This window comes from Salmo salar, chromosome 29, assembly GCF_965601325.2.
Source record: "Salmo salar chromosome 29, fSalSal1, whole genome shotgun sequence".
In the NCBI taxonomy this organism is placed as follows: Eukaryota; Metazoa; Chordata; class Actinopteri; order Salmoniformes; family Salmonidae; genus Salmo; species Salmo salar.
The window spans coordinates 18,270,724-18,295,429 of NC_138319.1; the positions used below are offsets into that span (position 1 = coordinate 18,270,724).

Here is a 24,706-nt window from a genome sequence, read left to right on the forward strand (position 1 = left end):
CTCCATTTCACCTGTCTCCTCGAGTTTCTTTTTCGTGAAAAAAGGGGGGAGGTTTGCGTCCATGCATTGATTATAGAGGTCTCAATTCTATCACAGTGGGGTTCAGTTACCCGCTACCTCGCATTGCTACCGCAGTGGAATCGTTTAAACGGAGCGCGTTTTTTCACGAAACTGGATCTCAGGAGCGCTTATAATCTGGTGCATATTCGGAAGGGAGACGAGTGGAAAACCGCATTTAGTACCACATCGGGCCACTATGAGTACCTCGTCATGCCGTATGGGTTGAAGAATGCTCCAGCCGTCTTTCAATCTTTTGTGGATGAGATTCTTAGGGACCTGCACAGGCAGGGAGTGATTGTGTATATCGATGATATCCTTATTTACTCCTCCACACGTGCCGAGCATGTGTCTCTAGTGCGCAAAGTGCTTGGTAGACTGCTGAAGCATAATCTATACGTCAAGGCTGAGAAATGTGAGATCTTCAAAAAAGCCGTTTCCTTCCTGGGTTATCGCATTTCCACCTCAGGGATGGTGATGGAGTGTGATCGTGTTAATGCTGTGCGTAATTGGCCGACTCCCACCACGGTGAAGGAGGTGCAGCGGTTTTTGGGTTTTGCCAATTACTACCGGAGGTTTATCCGGGGTTTTGGCCAAGTTGCGGCTCCCGTTACCTCACTTTTGAAGGGGGGACCGGTGCGTTTGCGGTGGTCGGCTGAAGCGGACAGAGCCTTCAACCAGTTGAAAGCGCTGTTCACTGATGCGCCCGTGTTGGCGCACCCGGACCCCTCTTTGCCGTTCATAGTGGAAGTGGACGCATCCGAGGCTGGGGTGGGTGTCGTTCTATCACAGCGCTCGGGTGCGCCACCGAAACTCCGCCCCTGCGCTTTCTTTTCTAAGAAGCTCAGTCCGGCGGAGCGTAACTATGATGTGGGGGACCGTGAGTTGTTAGCTGTGGTTAAGGCTCTGACTGTGTGGAGACATTGGCTTGAGGGGGCTAGACACCCTTTTCTCCTCTGGACTGACGACTGGAACCTGGAGTATATCCGGGCAGCCCGGAGACTGAATCCGCGTCAGGCAAGGTGGGCCTTGTTTTTCACCCGATTTCAGTTCAGGATGTCATATAGACCAGGCTCTATGAACACTAAGGCTGACGCGCTGTCCCGCCTCTATGACACTGAGGATAGGCCCATCGATCCTACTACCATCCTTCCAGCCTCTAAGCTGGTAGCACCAGTAGTATGGGAGGTGGACGCGGACATTGAGCGGGTGTTGCAAATGGAGCCTGCGCCTTCAAATTGTCCTACCGGTCGTAAATACGTTCTGCTTGGTGTTCGTGATCGATTGATTCGATGGGCTCATACGCTACCTTCGTCGGGTCATCCTGGGGTGGCGAGGACAGTGCAAGGCCTTAGGGGGAAGTACTGGTGGCCCACCTTGGCTAAGGACGTGAGGTTTTATGTCTCTTCCTGTTCGGTATGCACTCAGAGTAAGGCTCCTAGGCACCTTCCTAGAGGGAAGTTACAACCCCTCCCCGTTCCACAACGGCCGTGGTCTCACCTGTCGGTGGACTTTCTTACCGATCTTCCCCCGTCTCAGGGGAATACCACGGTTCTGGTAGTTGTGGATCGGTTTTCTAAGTCCTGCCGTCTCCTCCCGTTGCCCGGTCTCCCTACGGCCCTACAGACTGCGGAGGCTCTATTCACCCATGTCTTCCGGCATTACGGGGTGCCGGAGGACATCGTCTCTGATCGGGGTCCCCAGTTCACGTCCCATGTATGGAGGGCGTTTATGGAGCGTCTGGGGGTCTCGGTTAGCTTGACCTCCGGTTATCACCCCGAGAGCAATGGGCAGGTGGAGAGAGAGAACCAGGAGGTGGGTAGGTTTCTGCGGTCGTACTGCCAGGACCGGCCAGGTGAGTGGTCGAGGTATTTACCCTGGGCTGAGGTGGCGCAAAATTCACTCCGCCACTCATCCACTAACATGTCGCCTTTCCAGTGTGTGTTAGGCTACCAGCCGGTCCTGGCACCATGGCATCAGAGTCAGACCGAGGCTCCTGCGGTGGAGGATTGGGTACAGCGCTCCAGGGACACCTGGAGAGCTGTGGAGGAATCCCTTAAACAAGCAGGAGAAAGGCAAAAGAGGAGCGCTGACCGCCACCGCAGTGAGGCTCCCATATTCGCACCGGGAGACAGGGTCTGGCTCTCGAACCCGAAACCTGCCCCTCCGCTTGCCCTGCCGGAAGCTGGGTCCGCAGCGTGTAGGGCCCTTCAAAGTCCTGAGGAGAATAAACGAGGTGTGTTATAGATTAAAACTCCCTTCTTATTATCGTATTAACCCCTCGTTTCATGTGTCTCTCCTCAGGCCGGTGGTCCCCTACAAGACGGTGAGGTGCCGGAGGTCCCTCCGCCCCCTCCTGGACATCGAGGGGGGCCCGGCGTATACAGTACGCTCCATTCTGGACTCAAGACGCTAGGTGGGGGGCCTGCAGTACCTCGTGGACTGGGAGGGGTACGGTCCGGAGGAGAGGTGCTGGGTCCTGGTGGGGGACATACTGGATCCATCATTGTTAGTTGATTTTCATCGCCTCCATCCGGATCGCCCTGCGCCTCGTCCTCCGGGTCGACCTCGAGGCTGGTGTCGGCGCGTCGGGGGGGGGGTACTGTCACAACTACTGCCGAGGGCGGTTCCTCTCCCTGTTCGGGTGGCGCTCGGCGGTCGTCGTCACCGGCCTACTGGCTGCCATCGATCCCTTTTTCGTTTTTCTGTTAGTTATGTCTTTATGAGTTACACCTGTTTCCCATTAGTAATTCGTTTTATTATTTAACCCCGCCTCTCCACCTGTTCTGTGTGCGGGCTTGTTACGTGTCGTCACTTTGTATGTTTTGTGGTACATGTATTTTGGACTTTGGGGTTATTGTTTCGCCCTGTTGTGTTTGGACATATTTCCTCAGTTTTCAGTACTTATTAAATGACATATTGTACCAAACATTTTCCTGCTTCCTGCGCCTGACTCCACACCCACAAAGCCCAAAGTGTTACAGCAGACTTTGTGAAATTAATATTTGTGTCATTCGCAAAACTTTTGGCCACGACTGTACATATATACACATACCCACATATACATATATAAACATGCATACATATAGACAAACATACACATACAAATACACATACATATATACATATATAAATATACATATCTTTTTGAAATATATTTTCCTTTATTATTTTCCTTTAACCCTTCCACCCATCCCCTAATTGGAGTAAACTAATGGACAACAACACTGAGGCTTCTACTTCCAGCTTATACATGCTATATACATTTTACAGACACAATGTATTTTACAATAGTTATATTATGTTTGTTTTTGTCCTGGCCTTCCTCTATTTATGATGTCCATCCAGTTTGATTTGCCATATATTTGTAACTGTGCTATTTCACAAAAGTTCTGAACCTATATACATTTTACAGACCCCGTATGTTTTACATTTGGTATCTTGTTGTTATTAGTCCCACCCTTCAGCTCCATTCAACCCCTTCTCTGGACTGTGGTAGTAACGGAAAGACAAAGGTGTAATATCTCTCTGATAGTGGATGTAAGCCTGCACGTGGAGCAGAACACAGTAGAGCACCCTTACATAGAGAAAGCTCAGTTCTTTTATGATAAGTTACTATAAGTCAAATACAGAGATACCCCCCCCCCCGTCTGAATGGCACACATACACAATCCATGTCTCATTTGTCTCAAGGCTTAAAAATCCTTCTTTAACCCGTCTCCTCCTCGTCATCTACACTGACTTGAAGTGGATTTAACAAGTGACATCAATAAGGGATCATAGCTTTCATCTGGAAAAAAGCAGGTGTTCATAATGCTTTGTACACTCAGTGTATGTTTCATGACTGAAATGCACATCGTATAAGAAGGTATCCTGTGGTCCATTGTGGCTCAGTTAGTAAGGCATGGAGCTTGAAATGTCAGAATTGTGCATTTGATTCCCGCTGGGAATGTATGTTTAAAAACATCTCCCATTATATTCTGGTGCAGCTTTGAGAGGAGCACAGCTCTGTCTCTTTACTGCCAGTTAAGGTATAGTGTTTTATGTTGGAAAAGCTTCAGAATCAGGGCCACCAGAGTAGACACACACAGACACGGAGATAGAGACAGATCCTCACATTCATTTCCTCGTGAGCAATGGTCTGACCACAGCCTGAAATAGCCTGGGACTGGCAGAGACAGAGAGCAATACTGAATTATTGAAGTTTCTCACTCCATCTCAATCTCTCTTTTTCTCTCTGACCCATCTCTCTCTCTCTCTCTCGTTCAGATTCCATCCCCTCAGTTATCTGTGCTATAGACCCTCCGGTAGTGTACTCATCTGGCTCTAGCACAGTTAAACCATGACTAATTTAATGGGAAATTACATCCAATTAAAAGGGGAGATTGAAACTAATGAGGTGAATAATTGGGGTACAACAGGTATCAATGCAATGGATGAACGGTTCGTACTCAAACCTGTAGTTCAGCTTGCTGGAGTTTAGGGGAGATTGTAAGCGCTGTGCCGTGACACCACCTTCACTAAGACCTGATGTGTCTGTCACACCAAAAGCAAAGAAAGCTTTCTGGTATTTGTATTACTGTCGATGGACTTTGTTCAGAAAAGATAGGCAGGGTTGGCACCTGCTACATCTGCTGCCGAGAGGTTCCGTCATCAATTTGTAATGACAGAGGTACTGACAGGACTGTTAAAGGTTATATAGGTGTATAAAAGGGAAGGCTGAAAGCAATGAGGTGAATACTTAAGGTACAGCAGGTATCAACGTAAAGGGTGAACGGTTCCTATGCAAACCTCTACAACAGTCTGTTGGACTAGAGAAGGCCGATACAGAGGCTCTCACAGATACACAGCATTCAAATACAGATACACTCACGGGACTTGGACTCTGGTGAGGGAGGGGAGATGTTAGACACAGCCAGATCACTCTTAGACTTCTTGGGTTTCTTAGGATGGATCTGCCAGGGCTTCTCATTACTCCTGAAGTCACGACGTCCTTTACTCTCTGCTGGGAGGAGATGAACAGAGCAAAGTACAGAGAGATCATTGATTAAAACCTGCTCCAGAGTGCTCAGGACCTCAGACTGGGGTGAAGGTTCAACTTCCAACAGGACAACAACCCTAAGCACACAGACAAGACAATGCAGGAGTGGCTTGAGTGGCCCAGACAGAGGCCAGACTTAAACCCAATCTAACATCTCTGGATAGACCTGAAAATAGCTGTGCAGCGATGCTCCCCATCCAACCTGAGAGCTTGAGAGGATCTGCAGAGAAGAATCTGAGAAACTCCTCAAATACAGGTGTGCCAAGCTTGTAGCGTCATACCCAAGAAGACTCAAGGCTGTAATCGCTGTCAAAGGTGCTTCAACAAAGTACTGAGTAAAGGGTCTGAACATTCACAGTACCAGTCAAAGGTTTGGACACATCTACTCATTCAAGGGTTTTTCTTTATTTGTACTATTTTCTACATTGTAGAATAATAGTAAAGATATCAAAACTATGAAATAACACATATGGAATCATGTAGTACCCAAAAAAGTGTTAAATAAATCATGATGACAGCTTTGCACACTCTTGGCATTCTCTCAACCAGCTTCATGAGGTAGTCACCTGGAATGCATTTCAATTAACCTGTTAGGGTTAGGGGGCAGTATTGACACGGCTGGATAAAAAACGTACCCGATTTAATCTGGTTACTACTCCTGCCCAGTAACTAGAATATGCATATAATTATTGGCTTTGGATAGAAAACACCCTAAAGTTTCTAAAACTGTTTGAATGGTGTCTGTGAGTATAACAGAACTCATACGGCAGGCCAAAACCTGAGAAGATTCCATGCAGGAAGTGGCCTGTCTGACAAGTTGTGTTTATCTTGGCTCTTTTTATTGAAGACTGAGGATCTTTGCAATAACGTGACACTTCCTACGGCTCCCATAGGCTCTCAGAGCCCGGGAAAAAGCTAAAGGATATCGAGGCAGGCTCTGGCTGAAACACTTTATCGCGTTTGGCAAGTGGCCGATCAGAGTACTGTGGGCTTAGGCGCGTGCCCGAGTCGACCGAATGCTTTATTTTCTTTCCTCTGTTTACCTAAATGCAGATTCCCGGTCGGAATATTATCGCTTTTTTACGAGAAAAATTGCATAAAAATGGATTTTAAACAGCGGTTGACATGCTTCGAAGTACGGTAATGGAATATTTAGAATTTTTTTGTCACGAATTGCGCCATGCTCGTGACCCTTATTTACACTTTGGATAGTGTCTTGAACGCACGAACAAAACGCCGCTATTTGGATATAACGATGGATTATTTTGGACCAAACCAACATTTGTTATTGAAGTAGAAGTCCTGGGAGTGCATTCTGACGAAGACAGCAAAGGTAATAACATTTTTCTTATAGTAAATGTGACTTTGCTGAGTGCTAAACTTGCTGCGTGTCTAAATAGCTAGCCCTGTGATGCCAGGCTATCTACTGAGAATATTGCAAAATGTGCTTTCACCGAAAAGCTATTTTAAAATCGGACATATCGAGTGCATAGAGGAGTTCTGTATCTATAATTCTTAAAATAATTGTTATGCTTTTTGTGAACGTTTATCGTGAGTAATTTAGTAAATTCACCGGCAGTGTTCGGTGGGAATGCTAGTCACATGCTAGTCACATGCTAATGCAAAAAAGCTGGTTTTTGATATAAATATGAACTTGATTGAACAAAACATGCATGTATTGTATAACATAATGTCCTAGGGTTGTCATCTGATGAAGATCATCAAAGGTTAGTGCTACATTTAGCTGTGGTTTGGGTTTATGTGACATTATATGCTAGCTTGAAAAATGGGTGTTTGATTATTTCTGGCTGGGTACTCTGCTGACATAATCTAATGTTTTGCTTTCGTTGTAAAGCCTTTTTGAAATCGGACAGTGTGGTTAGATTAACGAGAGTCTTGTCTTTAAAATGGTGTAAAATAGTCATATGTTTGAAAAATTGAAGTTTTTGCATTTTTGAGGTTTTTGAATAACGCGCCACAGGATTACACTGGCTGTTACGTAGGTGGGAAGATTTGGTGCCACCTAGCCCAGAGAGGTTAACAGGTGGGCCTTGTTAAAAGTTAATTTGTGGAATTTCTGTCCTTCTTAATGCATTTGAGCCAATCATTTGTGTTGTGACAAGGTAGGGGTGGTATACAGAAGATAGCCCTATTTGGTAAAATACCAATCCATATTATGGCAAGAACAGCTCAAATAAACAAAGAGAAATGACAGTCCATCATTACTTTAACACATGAAGGTCAGTCAATCCAGAAAAAATGTAAAAACTTTGAACGTTTTTTTCAAGTGCTGTTGCAAAAACCATCAAACGCTATGATGAGCCTGGCTTTCATGAGGACCGCCACAGGAATGGAAGACCCAGAGTTACATCTGCTGCAGAGGATAAGTTCATTAGAGTTACCAGCCTCAGAAATTGCAGCCCAAATAAATGCTTCACAGAGTTCAAGTAACAGACACATCTCAACAACAACTGTTCAGAGGAGACTGTGTGAATCAGGCCTTCAAGGTAAAATTGCTGCAAAGAAACCACTTCTAAAGGGCACCAATAAGAAGAAGATACTTGCTTGGGCCAAGAAACACGAGCAATGGGCATTAGACTGGTAGAAATCGGTCCTTTGGTCTGATGAGTCCAAATTTGAGATTTTTGGTTCCAACCGCTGTGTCTTTGTGATATGCAGAGTAGCTGAACAGATGATCTCCGCATGTGTGGTTCCCACCGTGAAGCATGGAGGAGGTGGTGTGATGGTGCTTTGCTGGTGACACTGACAGTGGTTTATTTAGAATTCAAGGCACACTTAACCAGCATGGCTACCACAGCATTCTGCAGTGATACACCATCCCATCTGGTTTGCACTTAGTGGGACTATCATTTGTTTTTCAACAGGACAATCACCCAGCACAACTTCAGGTTGTATAAGGGCTATTTGACCAAGAAGGAGAGTGATGCATCAGATGACCTTGAATGAGTAGGTGTGTCCAAACTTTTGACTGGTACTGTATATCAATGTGATATTTCAGTTTTTTATACATTTGCAAACATTTCTAAAAACGTGTTTTTCTTGTCATTATGGGGTATTGTGTGTAGATTGAGGGGGGAAAATGATTTAATCAATTTTAGAATAAGGCTGTAACGTAACAAAATGGCGAACAAGTGAAAGGGTCTGAATACTTTCCGAATGCACTGTATGTGTGGTACATGTGTGCGTGATTGTGTGCATATGCATATACGTATAATATTGCACATTATGTGAGGATCTGCGTGTGGGTCTGTGTGTGTATGTGTGTGTGTTCCTACCTGCAGAGCTCTGGGCCCACAGTGCGGCGGAGCCCGACAGTGTTCTGTGCAGCTTGCCGGGGCTGCCTTGCTTGGTCTGCAGGTGATTGATGAGAAAAGGAATAGGGTGATCTGGGGTCTCGCTTATCAGACTGGTCATCATCTCCTAGCAGGACAGAACAGAGACACGTCAGACAGATGGACAGAGAGACAGGGGAGGAGAGAGAGAAAGAAAGAAAGAAAGAAAGAAAGAAAGAAAGAAAGAAAGAAAGAAAGAAAGAAAGAAAGAAAGAAAGAAAGAAAGAAAGAAAGAAAGAAAGAAAGAAAGAAAGAAAGAAAGGGGAAATTAAGAGTGGGAGAGACACAGAGAGAGAGACAGAGAGAGACAGATAGAGAGAAAGTGACAGACACAGAGAAAGACAGAGAGAGAGAGACAGAGAGACAGAGAGAGAAGGAGATAGATGGGGAGAATAGAAAGCAGTTAGACAGATGGAGGAGATGAGAAGGTGAGCGTGGGATGAATTCCGATTGAGAAAAAAGAGAGGGCAGACCAGGTACAGTGAGGGAAAAAAGTATTTGATCCCCTGCTGATTTTGTACGTTTGCCCACTGACAAAGAAATGATCAGTCTATAATTTTAATGGTAGGTTTATTTGAACAGTGAGAAACAGAATAACAACAACAAAAATCCAGAAAAACGCATGTCAAAAACGTTATAAATTGATTTGCATTTTAATGAGGGAAGTAAGTATTTGACCCCCTTTCAATCAGAAAGATTTCTGGCTCCCAGTTGTCTTTTATACAGGTAAAGAGCTGAGATTAGGAGCACACTCTTAAAGGGAGTGCTCCTAATCTCAGTTTGTTACCTGTATAAAAGACACCTGTCCACAGAAGCAATCAATCAATCAGATTCCAAACTCTCCACCATGGCCAAGACCAAAGAGCTCTCCAATGATGTCAGGGACAAGATTGTAGACCTACACAAGGCTGGAATGGGCTACAAGACCATCGCCAAGCAGCTTGGTGAGAAGGTGACAACAGTTGGTGCAATTATTCGCAAATGGAAGAAACACAAAAGAACTGTCAATCTCCCTTGGCCTGTGGCTCCATGCAAGATCTCACCTCGTGGAGTTGCAATGATCATGAGAACGGTGAGGAATCAGCCCAGAACTACACGGGAGGATCTTGTCAATGATCTCAAGGCAGCTGGGACCATAGTCACCAAGAAAACAATTGGTAACACACTACGCCGTGAAGGACTGAAATCCTGCAGCGTCTGCAAGGTCCCTCTGCTCAAGAAAGCACATATACATGCCTGTCTGAAGTTTGCCAATGAACATCTGAATGATTCAGAGGACAACTGGGTGAAAGTGTTGTGGTCAGATGAGACCAAAATGGAGCTCTTTGGCATCAACTCAACTCGCTGTGTTTGGAGGAGGTGGAATGCTGCCTATGACTCCAAGAACACCATCCCCACCGTCAAACACGGAGGTGGAAACATTATGCTTTGGGGGTGTTTTTCTGCTAAGGGGACAGGAAAACTTCACCGCATCAAAGGAACGATGGACGGGGCCATGTACCGTCAAATCTTGGGTGAGAACCTCCTTCCCTCAGCCAGGGCATTGAAAATGGGTCGTGGATGGGTATTCCAGCATGACAATGACCCAAAACACACGGCCAAGGCAACAAAGGAGTGGCTCAAGAAGAAGCACATTAAGGTCCTGGAGTGGCCTAGCCAGTCTCCAGACCTTAATCCCATAGAAAATCTGTGGAGGGAGCTGAAGGTTCGAGTTGCCAAACATCAGCCTCGAAACCTTAATGACTTGGAGAAGATCTGCAAAGAGGAGTGGGACAAAATCCCTCCTGAGATGTGTGCAAACCTGGTGGCCAACTACAAGAAACGTCTGACCTCTGTGATAGCCAAAAAGGGTTTTGCCACCAAGTACTAAGTCATGTTTTGCAGAGGGGTCAAATACTTATTTCCCTCATTAAAATGCAAATCAATTTATAATATTTTTGACATACATTTTTCTGGATTTTTTTGTTGTTATTCTGTCTCTCACTGTTCAAATAAACCTACCATTAAAATTATAGACTGATCATTTCTTTGTCAGTAGCATGGACCCCTGCAAATGTACAAAATCAGCAGGGGATCAAATACTTTTTTCCCTCACTGTAGCGGTCAGGCAGACTGACAAAATTCGGGAGGAAAGTGGGAGGGAGATAAATAGAGAGGGAGAGAGAGAGCGATTGAGGAAGGAAGACAGAACATAGAGCAGCCAGACAGACGGACAAACAGACTGGGGAGAGGGAGAGAGAGATGGAGAGGAGAGAGAGGGGGAGGTGAAGATGTAGGGAGGTAGGAGAGAGAGGTAGAACAAATCAGACAGGCGGGTGGACAGACAAGGGCAGAGAGAGATACAGAAAGAGGAAATAGAGAAAGAGAGATGATTAGAATGGGGAAACAGAGACGTAGGAGAAGTGGAGCGAAAGGAGAACAGGTAAGGGAGAGGTAATGAAGATGAGATGAAGAAGAGAAAGAGATCTGGACAGAAAGCAGAAGGAAAAGGAGAGAAGGGAGAAAGATAGAGAGAACAGAGGAAAGACGACAGAAGTTAAAGAGAGAGGTAGCAGGGGTTGAGGTCACCTGAATTGGCATGCTGCTCTGACAGACTGTCTGATGGGTATTCGCTAACTGAACTGCCAGTCATGACATGCCTAATTAGATACAGCACCTGCATCCCAAATGGCACCCTATTCTCTAGATAGTGCACTACTGGGAATAGGGTGCCATTTGAGGGTACAACCACAATCCTTGACAAGCCAAACCATGACAGCCAACATGTTGTTCAAAAAGTGATGATGAACAAGAGCATTCCCATGAAATATGTGCTCAGTACAGAAATACCTGCATTTTAGTCATGACAGCTTCACGCAGAGGAAAAAAATCATGTGGAATTTAACCTGATTCGAAACACTATACAAACCAGCACCACTTCCAGCACAGTGAGTATAATTCAGCAGCTACTGATAATAAACTACATTCTACATTCTTAGAAGGGCTCTGCAAAGTGTGTCTATTTCCGTGTGTGTGTGTGTGTGTGTGTGTGTGTGTGTGTGTGTGTGTGTGTGTGTGTGTGTGTGTGTGTGTGTGTGTGTGTGTGTGTGTGTGTGTGTGTGTCTGTGTGATATCAGGGCTATGGGGGATGAACTCTGCTTGAAACTCAGTCAGATTAGCTGAAGCTAACACCAGAAATGCAGTAGAGGGCTGGGCTGGTGGCACCTACGCAGCATGGACCTAGTGCTGGGTCCACTGACTCAGTGCCAGGTCTGGTATAGCATGGACCTAGTGCTGGGTCCACTGACTCAGTGCCACTCAGTGCCAGGTCTGGTATAGCATGGACCTAGTGCTGGGTCCACTGACTCAGTGCCACTCAGTGCCAGGTCTGGTATAGCATGGACCTAGTGCTGGGTCCACTGACTCAGTGCCACTCAGTGCCAGGTCTGGTATAGCATGGCCCTAGTGCTGGGTCCACTGACTCAGTGCCAGGTCTGGTATAGCATGGACCTAGTGCTGGGTCCACTGACTCAGTGCCACTCAGTGCCAGGTCTGGTATAGTATGGACCTAGTGCTGGGTCCACTGACTCAGTGCCACTCAGTGCCAGGTCTGGTATAGCATGGCGCTTGCAACGCCAGGGTTGTGGGTTCCATTCCCATGTGGAACCAGTACAAATGTATGATCTCACTACTGTAAATTGGTCTGAATAAGAGCTTCTACTAAAATGTATATTTGTGTTTCTGTGTGAGAACGTGTGTAATACCTTAGTCAGCTATGCTAGTCTTGACTGTGCAGAGAGTACAGTAGGTCATTGGTCAGGGGGACATGCCTGCCTGGGCTTTGTGTTGTGTGCAGAGCAGCTTAAATGGCAACAGCAGTAGGCTACAGTACATCTCAACCAGCGAGAGAGAGAGAGAGACCTCACAAATTCCAAAAGACTCACTGACATGGGATGCTCTGCCAAAAAAGGGTGACGTCTTAAAAGAAGCAGTGTTGTTGAGGAATCAAAATCCCCTGCAGCTACAGTGATAATCTCTCCACGTTAAGAGATAATCTCTCCACATGTTAAAGCTGAATGATTTAGCTGCTAAGGCTGTTTCACTACTGAAACACTGTCAAGTACATAAGCAGAAGCTCACATATACTGTACCTGCAAGCACATACACACACACACTGACTACTTGTTATTGAAACACACGGGGGGGGGGGGGGGATCAAGATCAAGATCAAAAGGCGTTTGCGATACAAGTACTAAAGTGAATTTCTGCTGTACGCGCAGCACTCAATTATAAACCCACTAACGATGGTGGGATGTAACAGTTGTAATTAGTGTTTCGTAGCTCCGGTGGGTTGTGTGTGCTCTGGCACTGGGTCTATGCTGAGTAGGTGCCACCAGCCCACCCGTGAGTGTGTGTGTGTGTGTTTTATATCTGGGCTATGGGGATGAACTCATGAACTCTGCTTACACCAGAAATTCTACAATGCAGTACAGGTCTGGGTGGCCCCTACCCAGCTTAGTGCAACACACTCACACACTAGAGGTCGACAGATTAATCGGAATGGCCGATTAATTGGGGCCGATTTCAAGTTTTCATAACAATCGGAAATCGGTATTTTTGGACGCCGATTTGGCCGATTTGGCCGATTTATTTATTTATTATTTGTATTTTTTTTAGACCATTATTTAACTAGGCAAGTCAGTTAAGAACACATTCTTATTTTCAATGACAGCCTAGGAATGGTGGGTTAACTGCCTTGTTCAGGGGCAGAACGACAGATTTTTACCTTGTTAGCTCGGGGATTCAATCTTGCAACCTTACGGTTAACTAGTCCAACGCTCTAACCACCTGCTTTACATTGCACTCCACGAGGAGCCTGCCTGTTACGCGAATGCAGTAGGAAGCCAAGGTAAGTTGCTAGCTAGCATTAAACTTATCTTATAAAAAACAATCACTAGTTAACTACACATGGTTGATGATATTACTAGTTTATCTAGCGTGTCCTGCATTGCATATAATCGCTTAGGGACACATTGCTCCAACCATAAACATCAATGCCTTTCTTAAAATCAATACACAAGTATAGATTTTTAAACCTGCATATTTAGTTAATATTGCCTGCTAACATGAATTTATTTTAACTAGGGAAAATGTGTCACTTCTCTTGCAAACAGAGTCAGGGTATATGCAGCAGTTTGGGCCGCCTGGCTCGTTGCGAACTGTGAAGACTATTTCTTCCTAACAAAGACAGCCGACTTCGCCAAACGGGGGATGATTTAACAAAAGCGCATTTGCGAAAAAAGCACAATCGTTGCACGACTGTACCTAACCATAAACATCAATGCCTTTCTTAAAATCAATACACAGAAGTATATATTTGTAAACCTGCATATTTAGCTAAAAGAAATCCAGGTTAGCAGGCAATATTAACCAGATGAAATTGTGTCATTTTGCATTCATTGTATGGTATATGTCAGAGTCAGGGTATATGCAACAGTTTGGGCCGCCTGGCTTGTTGCGAACTAATTTGTCAGAATTTTACATAATTATGACATAACATTGAAGGTTGTGCAATGTAACAGGAACATTTAGACTTAGGGATGCCATCCGTTAGATAAAATACGGAACGGTTACGTATTTCACTGACAGGAAAAATGTTTTGTTTTCGAGATGATAGTTTCCGGATTCGACCATATTAATGACCTAAGGCTCGTATTTCTGTGTGTTATTATGTTATGATTAAGTCTATGATTTGATAGAGCAGTCTGACTGAGCGATGGTAGGTAGCAGCAGGCTCGTAAGCGTTCATTCAAAAAGCACTTTCGTGCGTTTGCCAGCAGCCCTTCGCAATGCATTGCGCTGTTTATGACTTCAAGCCTGTCAACTCCCGAGATTAGGCTGGTGTAACCGATGTGAAATGGCTAGCTAGTTAGCCGGGTGCGCACTAATAGCGTTTCAAACGTCACTCGCTCTGAGACTTGGAGTAGTTTTTCCCCTTGCTCTACATGGGTAACGCTGCTTTGAGGGTGGCTGTTGTCGATGTGTTCCTGGTTCGAGCCCAGGTAGGAGCGAGGAGAGGGACGGAAGCTATACTGTTACACTGGCAATACTAAAGTGCCTATAAGAACATCCAATAGTCAAAGGTATATGAAATACAAATCGTAAAGAGAGAAATAGTCCTATAATTGCTATAATAACTACAACCTAAAACTTCTTACCTGGGAATATTGAAGACCCATGTTAAAAGGAACCACCAGCTTTCATATGTTCTCATGTTCTGAGCAAGGAACTTAAACGTTCGCTTTTTTACATGGCACATATTGCACTTTTACTTTCTTCTCCAACACTTTGTTTTTGCATTATTTAAACCAAATTGAACATGTTTCATTATTTATTTGAGGCTAAATTGATTTTATTGATGTATTATATTAAGTTAAAATAAGTGTTAATTCAGTATTGTTGTAATTGTGATTATTACAAATAAATAAATAGGCCGATTAATCGGTATCGGCCTTTTCTGGTCATCCAATAATCGGTATCGGTATCAGCGTTGAAAAATCATAATCAGTCGACCTCTAACACACACACACACACACACACACACACACACACACACACACACACACACACACACACACACACACACACACACACACACACACACACACACACACACACACACACACACACACACACACACACGGGTGGGCTGGTGGCACCTACAGTACTCAGCATAGAACCAGTGCCAGAGCTGAGGTGGGCAATTATACCATTACCGTGCCTCTGGGTTCAAAAGACAAAAGCCATTTCTTGTGTTTGCGTGTGTGTGTGCGTGCATGTGTGAGCTTGGGTGTGTGTGTTCCTATGTGTGTGTGCATGCGTTTGTGTTTCAGTGTCTAATTATTACCTTAGTCAGCTACACTGGTCTTGGCTGTGCAGAGAGAAGTCCTCCTGTAATTGGTCAAGGGGATATTCCTGTCTGACTGGCCTTCTTGTCTGGGTAGAGAGAAGTCCTCCTGTAATTGGTCAGGGGAATATTCCTGCCTGCCTGGCCTTCTTGTCTGTGTAGAGAAGCTTAATGCCACCTAGCAGCAGTAGGCTACAGTATATGTCAACCACCGTGTGTGAGTGTGAGGAGAGAGAGAGAGAGAGAGAGAGCGAGAGACACAGACAGACAGACAGACAGACAGACAGACAGACAGACAGACAGACAGACAGACAGACAGACAGACAGACAGACAGACAGACAGACAGAAAGAAAGAAAGAAAGAAAGAAAGAAAGAAAGAAAGAAAGAAAGAAAGAAAGAAAGAAAGAAAGAAAGAAAGAAAGAAAGAAAGAAAGAAAGAAAGAAAGAGAAAGACGAGGGGGAGGGAGATACAGAGCATAAATTCGATTCCAAACTCACTGACACGGGATGCTCTGCCTCATACAGGTGATGTCTTAAAAAAGCAGTATTGCTGAGGAGTCAAAATCCCCTGATAAGCAGAGGATTAGATTTCCCCTGCAGCTATAGGGATAATCTTACCACATTCTATATGTTAAAGCTGGATGATTTAGCTACTAAGACACTGACACGCTCATGTAGGTAAGCACACACATACCCGAACTCACACGCATTCATGCACACACATATACACACACACACACACACACACACACACACACACACACACACACACACACACACACACACACACACACACACACACACACACACACACACACACACACACACACACACACACACACACACACACACACACACACTAAGACTGTTTCCTATTGATACACACTGACCGAGAGAGAGAGAGCGAGGGGGGGGGGTGCTCAGATCAAAAGGCGTGTGCCATACAACTACTAAAGTGAACTATAAACCCACTAGTGGTGGTGGGATGTAACAGTTATAATTAGTGTTTAGTAGCTCTGTGTGTGCCTGTGTGTGTGTGCCTGTGTGTGTGTGTGTGTGTGTGTGTGTGTGTGTGTGTGTGTGTGTGTGTGTGTGTGTGTGTGTGTGTGTGTGTGTGTGTGTGTGTGTGTGTGTGTCTGTGTGTGTCTCCAGCGGGTAATTAAACTAACCTAGCAACAGGAAGTCTATAAAGCAAAGCCTATCATTTATGGTTTTGCTCAGGAAGCCAAACGAGCAGCGTGTTGTTACACACACACACACACACACACACACACACACACACACACACGTGTTCAGGAAGCCAATTGAGCAGCGTGTTGTTAAATACCCCGGTGTTCCTGAGGAGTAAACATTTTCTGCGGCGAGAAAAAGGATGTAGTGTGTGTGTGTGTGTGTGTGCATGCGTGTTTCAGTTTCTGTGTACTACAGCAGTAATACACAGCGTACTGTGTGTCACAAACATACTATTGCAGCAGGCAAAGCAACCGTAACTGACACATTCACTTAGTATGGTAATGAGGTGCTTTAAATAAAGCGTGACGCCTCATCTCATAACCACACGTTGATTGGTAATCACATTTCTCCTGACGGAGGGGGGGGGGGCCCACTCTGATGTACTGATGAATTTGGGTCAACAACTCTGTCTCACAGGAGTACACATTAACACCGTTAGGGTTAGATAGGGATTGATGTGCATCAGCACAATAGCATTTTGGATGGGGGCCTCGGTGTGTGTACGTATGTGTGTGTGCGTAGAATAGCATTCAGGATGGGGGCCTCGGTGTGTGTGTTAAACAAAGTGACCATGCTGTTGTGTGTGTGACCAATACTTCCTGATAACTCAGCACTGTTCCTCAGCAGCCTGGTGGCACTAATAGACAAGCTGTCAGCTAGCCAAGAGAGAGAAAGACAGAGAGAGACAGAGAGAAACAGAGAGAGACAGAGAGAGACAGAGAGAGACACAGAGAGAGAGAGAGACAGAGAGAGACAGAGAGAGACAGAGAGAGACAGAGAGAGACAGAGAGAGCGAGAGACCACCTTCCTGTCCTACCCAGCTCTCAAGGACTCCCAAAGGTACACTGCTATATGATGACAGCCACACACAGCACTTAGATCTCTCTCTGTAAGTCTCTCTCTCTCCCTCCATATTCTGTTCATCTCACTGCCGCTCTTTTTCTGTTCCAGTAACCTGACGCAGACCGTGTTGTTGCTGTATCACTAAAGTAGCTTCATTAACAGAAGAGGGACTGGGAACAGGGGGTGTGGAGGAAGATAAGAATGAATGAGGGATGCATAGGACTGTTTTGGTGGAGGACGGACGAGAGGAGCTAGGGATAGGACTCTCTGGAGAAATTCCAGACCTTGAATCAGCAGGCAGACGAGAGAAGGGGAGATCGTGCGGAAGAGAGGAAAACAGGGGGAACGTGGGAGAGAGGGCACAGCCACCAGACTGTCAGTGCCAGGGAACACACTGTGGACTGGGCACACACACACACACACACACACACACACACACACACACACACACACACACCACACACACACACACAGGCATAGAGCCAGCTTTAGCTTTTTGGGGGCCCTAAGCGAGATTTGGTTGGGTGGCCCCTCACCTTGTAAAAAAAAAAAAACATTTTAGTGGACCCCCTTTTGACAGTAGAGAGAAAATACTTTTTGTTTTAAAGTGAATTTCCTACAATTCGACACATTTTGCCAACCGCTTATGTTGCTCATGCCGGGAACTGGCCCTGCATGGGCACATGCACAAACACACGCACACTCACCCACCCATACACTCCCTCTGTTTCTCTGGTCGGACAAGCCTCCATGAGGTGACTGTCATGGGTCTCCATATCAAAGGAGTACATCTTACGGAACATGAATAAGACCATTCCATCAATCCCAGTATTAGCCAGTAGGGTCCTTCGTTGCAGCATGTTATGTTACAGCACTAACAGGACCAATCAGCTGGCTACCGCATGGGATGCGTTCCAAATGGCATCCTAATCCTTATATAGTGCACTACTTTTGACCAGAAACCCTATGGGCCCTCGTCAAAAGTAGTGCACTATAAAGGGAATAGGGTGCCATTTGGGACGCCGGCCGGGTCTGCAGGCTACAGCAGGCCAATGATAACGGCAGACATCCGTGGTGCACAGCATGACTGCCTTCTCGCTCTGTCTGTCTCTCTCTCTCGTTATGTCTCTTTCTCCCACTTGCTGCTATCTATCCTCTCTCTTCTCTCTTCCGTCTTTCTTCCATTTTCGTCTTCTCTTGTCTCTGTCCACTATTTTCTCTGTCCAATCGCCCTCTCTCTCTCCTCTATCGGTCTGTCTCCTCAATCTATCTCCTTTCTCGCTCTGATCTATATCCTTCATCTATGCTTTTAATTCCCTCTCTCTCCCCCCTCTCCCTCTCTCTTTCTTTCTCTCTCTCCCTCTCCTCTATCTCTGTCGCCCTGTCTGTCTCTCTCTCTCTCCTCTATCCTCCCAGGACGGTGGATGGCAGGCCTAAGGCTGTGTGTTCAGCTCTCTACAGTAATCACACTAATAGTGTCTGGCTGCAGGGGACCTGTATTAACCCAACACTGTCTGATACTAGTATTTCAAACTAGCATCCTTAGTGACTACATCCATCTCTGGACTTATAAACGAATGATATATGCCCATTGATTCTTAAAGAATATAGTATCGAAATGCCTCATGAGCTTAGTTCAACTGTCATACACCATCAGAACCCAAAACATAAGCTTGTTTAACTCCAATGTTTGTAAACAATGTCAATACAAAACAATAACTAATGTAAAATATACAGTGTCTGTAAAATGTATATAGTATGGAAGTAAAAGCCTAAGTGTTGTTGTCCATTAGTTTAATCTAGTTAAGGGAGGTGTGGTAGGGTTAGGAGAAAATAATATATATATTTACAATTTATAAAAATATATGGAGAATTGGAAATGATGCAGACAGTTACATTGATGGAATCCACAATCTATCTGCACTATTAAAGCTGATCTACCCCCTAAAAAAAAACAATGTAAATATAAACAAGCACTGTATAGCCTTAAAACATGGGTCTCTATTCAATCTGTGTCGCTGAAGTATTACAGATTGTGTGATAGAAATGTAAAGGTCATTTCCCATTGAGCAGACATATGCAGTGTTTACCGTGAATGCAGTCTCCACAAACGTGGGAACGTTGCCCTTAAATTTCAATCACGCTGAAATGCTGAACGTCCGCAACACGGATGGAATAGAGCCCATGGTTAAAACTATATATTTGATATCACGGATGGAATAGAGCCCATGGTTAAAACTATATATTTGATATCACGGATGGAATAGAGCCCATGGTGAAAACTATATATTTGATATCACAGATTGAATAGAGCCCATGGTTAAAACTATATATTTGATATCACAGATGGAATAGAGCCCATGGTTAAAACTATATATTTGATATCACAGATTGAATAGAGCCCATGGTTAAAACTATATATTTGATAACACGGATGGACAGTCCTTGCATCAATAGTTCTTCCCTTCCTCACTTCCTCCCTTCCTCCCTTCCTCCTCAGAGACAAGACCCGTAGATTAAATGGGCTATGGTTTCAATTCTGCTGTCGTGTAGTCATTATCAATTACGACCAGGGAAACACAATCCTTCTTCTAAAAATAGATTTTATTGACATCTCTGTGTGCATCCGCAGCAATCAATTTGTCACTCCACAGATTCTATTAGAGGGAACTAATAAAGATCAAAATTGTCTGCTAGCTACTGAAGTATTTCTTAGTTTGGTCCGACTAAAAATATACCCGTGTTCAGTGGTGGCTGGTGGCACTTTAAATTAGAGAATGGGCTCATAGTAATGGCTGAAATGGAATTATTGGAATCATTCCATTCACTCCAGCCATTACTATGAGCCATCCTCCCCTCTCCAGCCTCCTCTGCTCCTGTTTCAGTCCCCCCCCACCTAAGCCCTTTTTTGAGCCAGGAGAAACGCTGGGTCATAAACTATATTACATTACTGTACTGTAACCACTAACTATACATAGTTCCAAATGGCACCCTATTGCCTATGTAGTGCACTACTTTTGACCAGAGCCCATGGGTAGTAGTCCACTATAAAGGGAATACGGTGCCATTTGGGACGTATCCCTTGTCTTTACCAAGGTGACTAACGAGTCAAACCAGCTTCTAATTCATTCTACCTCCATATACATGGCATTTCTCTCTCCTCTCTATTTGGCCTTGCTATCTTGTAGGACATAAGCAATAGGTCACCTTCCCATGTGAAGGTAAATCCATTTCTGTCCTGTATAATAAGGAGACTTACAACCCACACACACAACGTCACTGTCTTGTATAATCAATGGTCAGTGGTCAGCTGTGCTGAAGTGCTGAAGGAGAGCACCTTCTCATGTTCTATTCATTGGTGTTGTGTCTGTCCCAAATGGCAATCTATACTCTATATAGTGCACTACTATTGACCAGGGTCCATAGGGCTCCGGACAAAAGTAGGGCACTATGTAGGGAATTGGGTACCACTCGGGACAAAGCCATAGACCTTGTATCGAGGAGTAGATTTAAATAGATGGGTGAATGAATAAACAAATTGGTTGGGAGGTTGGGTCTAGGCTATATGACAAACTACCCTCTTTACTGGAGAGCCTTGGTGGTGTGGGGGGGGCTGAAGCACGTTTGGATAGGCTTTCACTTCTCAAGGCTGTTCTCTACTCTCTACAATCAGATGCAGCATCCCAACCTTCTCTCCCAAGTGGTTATTGTGAATCTATCTCAATATGATTCCAATAACTCTGGGTCAACGTGTTCGTGTTCCTAAATCCCTCAGCGGACCCTGCATCCAACATACCATGTTCCTAAATCCCTCAGCGGACCCTGCATCCAACATACCATGTTCCTAAATCCCTCAGCGGACCCTGCATCCAACATACCATGTTGGTAAATCCCTCAGCGGACCCTGCATCAAACATACCATGTTCCTAAATCCCTCAGCGGATCCTGCATCCAACATGCCATGTTTCTTAATCCCTCATCGGATCCTGCATCCAACATACCATGTTCCTTAATCCCTCATCGGATCCTGCATCCAACATACCATGTTCCTTAATCCCTCATCGGATCCTGCATCCAACATACCATGTTCCTTCATCCCTCAGTGGATCCTGCATCCAACATACCATGTTCCTTCATCCCTCAGTGGATCCTGCATCCAACATACCATGTTCCCAAATCCCTCATCGGATACTGCATCCAACATACCATGTTCCTTCATCCCTCAGTGGACCCTGCATCCAACATACCATGTTCCCAAATCCCTCATCGGATCCTGCATCCAACATACCATGTTCCTTCATCCCTCAGTGGATCCTGCATCCAACATACCATGTTCCTTAATCCCTCATCGGATCCTGTCTCCAACATACCATGTTCCTTCATCCCTCAGTGGACCCTGCATCCAACATACCATGTTCCTTCATCCCTCAGTGGACACTGCATCCAACATACCATGTTCCTTCATCCCTCAGTGGATCCTGCATCCAACATACCATGTTCCTAAATCCCTCAGCGGACCCTGCATCCAACATACCATGTTCCTTAATCCCTCATCGGATCCTGTCTCCAACATACCATGTTCCTTCATCCCTCAGTGGACCCTGCATCCAACATACCATGTTCCTTCATCCCTCAGTGGACACTGTATCCAACATACCATGTTCCTTCATCCCTCAGTGGATCCTGCATCCAACATACCATGTTCCTAAATCCCTCAGCGGACCCTGCATCCAACATACCATGTTCCTAAATCCCTCAGCGGACCCTGCATCCAACATACCATGTTCCTAAATCCCTCAGCGGATCCTGCATCCAACATGCCATGTTCCTTAATCCCTCATCGGATCCTGCATCCAACATACCATGTTCCTTAATCCCTCATCGGATCCTGCATCCAACATACCATGTTCCTTCATCCCTCAGTGGATCCTGCATCCAACATACCATGTTCCTTCATCCCTCAGTGGATCCTGCATCCAACATACCATGTTCCCAAATCCCTCATCGGATCCTGCATCCAACATACCATGTTCCTTCATCCCTCAGTGGACCCTGCATCCAACATACCATGTTCCCAAATCCCTCATCGGATCCTGCATCCAACATACCATGTTCCTTCATCCCTCAGTGGATCCTGCATACAACATACCATGTTCCTTAATCCCTCATCGGATCCTGTATCCAACATACCATGTTCCTTCATCCCTCAGTGGACCCTGCATCCAACATACCATGTTCCTTCATCCCTCAGTGGACACTGCATCCAACATACCATGTTCCTTCATCCCTCAGTGGATCCTGCATCCAACATACCATGTTCCTAAATCCCTCAGTGGACCCTGCATCCAACATACCATGTTCCTTCATCCCTCAGTGGATCCTGCATCCAACATACCATGTTCCTAAATCCCTCATCGGATCCTGCATCCAACATACCATGTTCCTTCATCCCTCAGTGGATCCTGCATCCAACATACCATGTTCCTTAATCCCTTTTCGGATCCTGTATCCAACATACCATGTTCCTTCATCCCTCAGTGGACCCTGCATCCAACATACCATGCTCCTTCATCCCTCATCGGATCCTGCATCCAACATACCATGTTCCTTCATCCCTCAGTGGACCCTGCATCCAACATACCATGTTACTTCATCCCTCAGTGGACCCTGCATCCAACATACCATGTTCCTTCATCCCTCAGTGGACCCTGCATCCAACATACCATGTTCCTTCATCCCTCAGTGGACCCTGCATCCAACATACCATGTTCCTTCATCCCTCAGTGGACCCTGCATCCAACATACCATGTTCCCAAATCCCTCATCGGATCCTGCATCCAACATACCATGTTCCTTCATCCCTCAGTGGATCCTGCATCCAACATACCATGTTCCTTAATCCCTCATCGGATCCTGTATCCAACATACCATGTTCCTTCATCCCTCAGTGGACCCTGCATCCAACATACCATGTTCCTAAATCCCTCAGTGGATCCTGCATCCAACATACCATGTTCCTAAATCCCTCAGTGGATCCTGCATCCAACATACCATGTTCCTTCATCCCTCAGTGGATCCTGCATCCAACATACCATGTTCCTTAATCCCTCATCGGATCCTGTCTCTAACATACCATGTTCCTTCATCCCTCAGTGGATCCTGCATCCAACATACCATGTTCCTTCATCCCTCAGTGGATCCTGCATCCAACATACCATGTTCCTTCATCCCTCAGTGGATCCTGCATCCAACATACCATGTTCCTTCATCCCTCAGTGGATCCTGCATCCAACATACCATGTTCCTAAATCCCTCAGCGGACCCTGCATCCAACATACCATGTTCCTTCATCCCTCAGTGGACCCTGCATCCAACATACCATGTTCCTTAATCCCTCATCGGATCCTGCATCCAACATACCATGATCCTTCAGCCCTCAGTGGATCATGCATCCAACATACCATGTTCCTAAATCCCTCATCGGATCCTGCATCCAACATACCATGTTCCTTAATCCCTCATCGGATCCTGCATCCAACATACCATGTTCCTAAATCCCTCATCGGATCCTGCATCCAACATACCATGTTCCTTCATCCCTCATCGGATCCTGCATCCAACATGCCATGTTCCCTAATCCCTCATCGGATCCTGCATCCAACATACCATGTTCCTTCATCCCTCAGTGGATCCTGCATCCAACATGCCATGTTCCTTAACCTGTTAGGGCTAGGGGGCAGTATTGACACGGCTGGATAAAAAACGTACCCGATTTAATCTGGTTACTACTCCTGCCCAGTAACTAGAATATGCATATAATTATTGGCTTTGGATAGAAAACACCCTAAAGTTTCTAAAACTGTTTGAATGGTGTCTGTGAGTATAACAGAACTCATATGGCAGGTAAAAACCTGAGAAGATTTCATGCAGGAAGTGGCCTGTCTGACAAGGTGTTGTTGTTCTTGCCTCTGTTTATTGAAGAGTCAGGATCTTAGCTGTAACGTGACACTTCCTACGGCTCCAATAGGCTCTCAGAAGGCGGCAAAAAGCTGAATCGTGGCTTTGCAGGCTCTGGCTGAAAAAAAAGTAGCGCGTTTGGGTAGTGGCTGGTTACAGTACTGTGATACTCAGGCACGTGCCCGCGTCGACCGAATGCTTTGTTTTCTTTCCTCTGTTTACCTAAACGCAGATTCCCGGTCGGAATATTATCGCTTTTTTACGAGAAAAATGGCATAAAAATGGATTTTAAACAGCGGTTGACATGCTTCGAAGTACGGTAATGGAATATTTAG

General features: G+C 45.3%; 1 protein-coding gene across 1 annotated transcript in view; it reads right to left on the reverse strand.

Annotated features, from left to right (window-relative positions):
* cssa29h8orf34 (chromosome ssa29 C8orf34 homolog) overlaps positions 1 to 24,706 on the reverse strand; it is a 173,471-nt gene that overhangs the window by 126,703 nt on the left and 22,062 nt on the right. Inside the window, exons 2-3 of the mRNA XM_014181035.2 lie at positions 8,395 to 8,539; positions 4,931 to 5,059 (exon numbers count right to left, since the gene is read on the reverse strand). Of these exons, the coding sequence (XP_014036510.1) occupies positions 4,931 to 5,059; positions 8,395 to 8,539 (274 nt within the window). The remainder of the gene's footprint in view (positions 1 to 4,930; positions 5,060 to 8,394; positions 8,540 to 24,706) is intronic.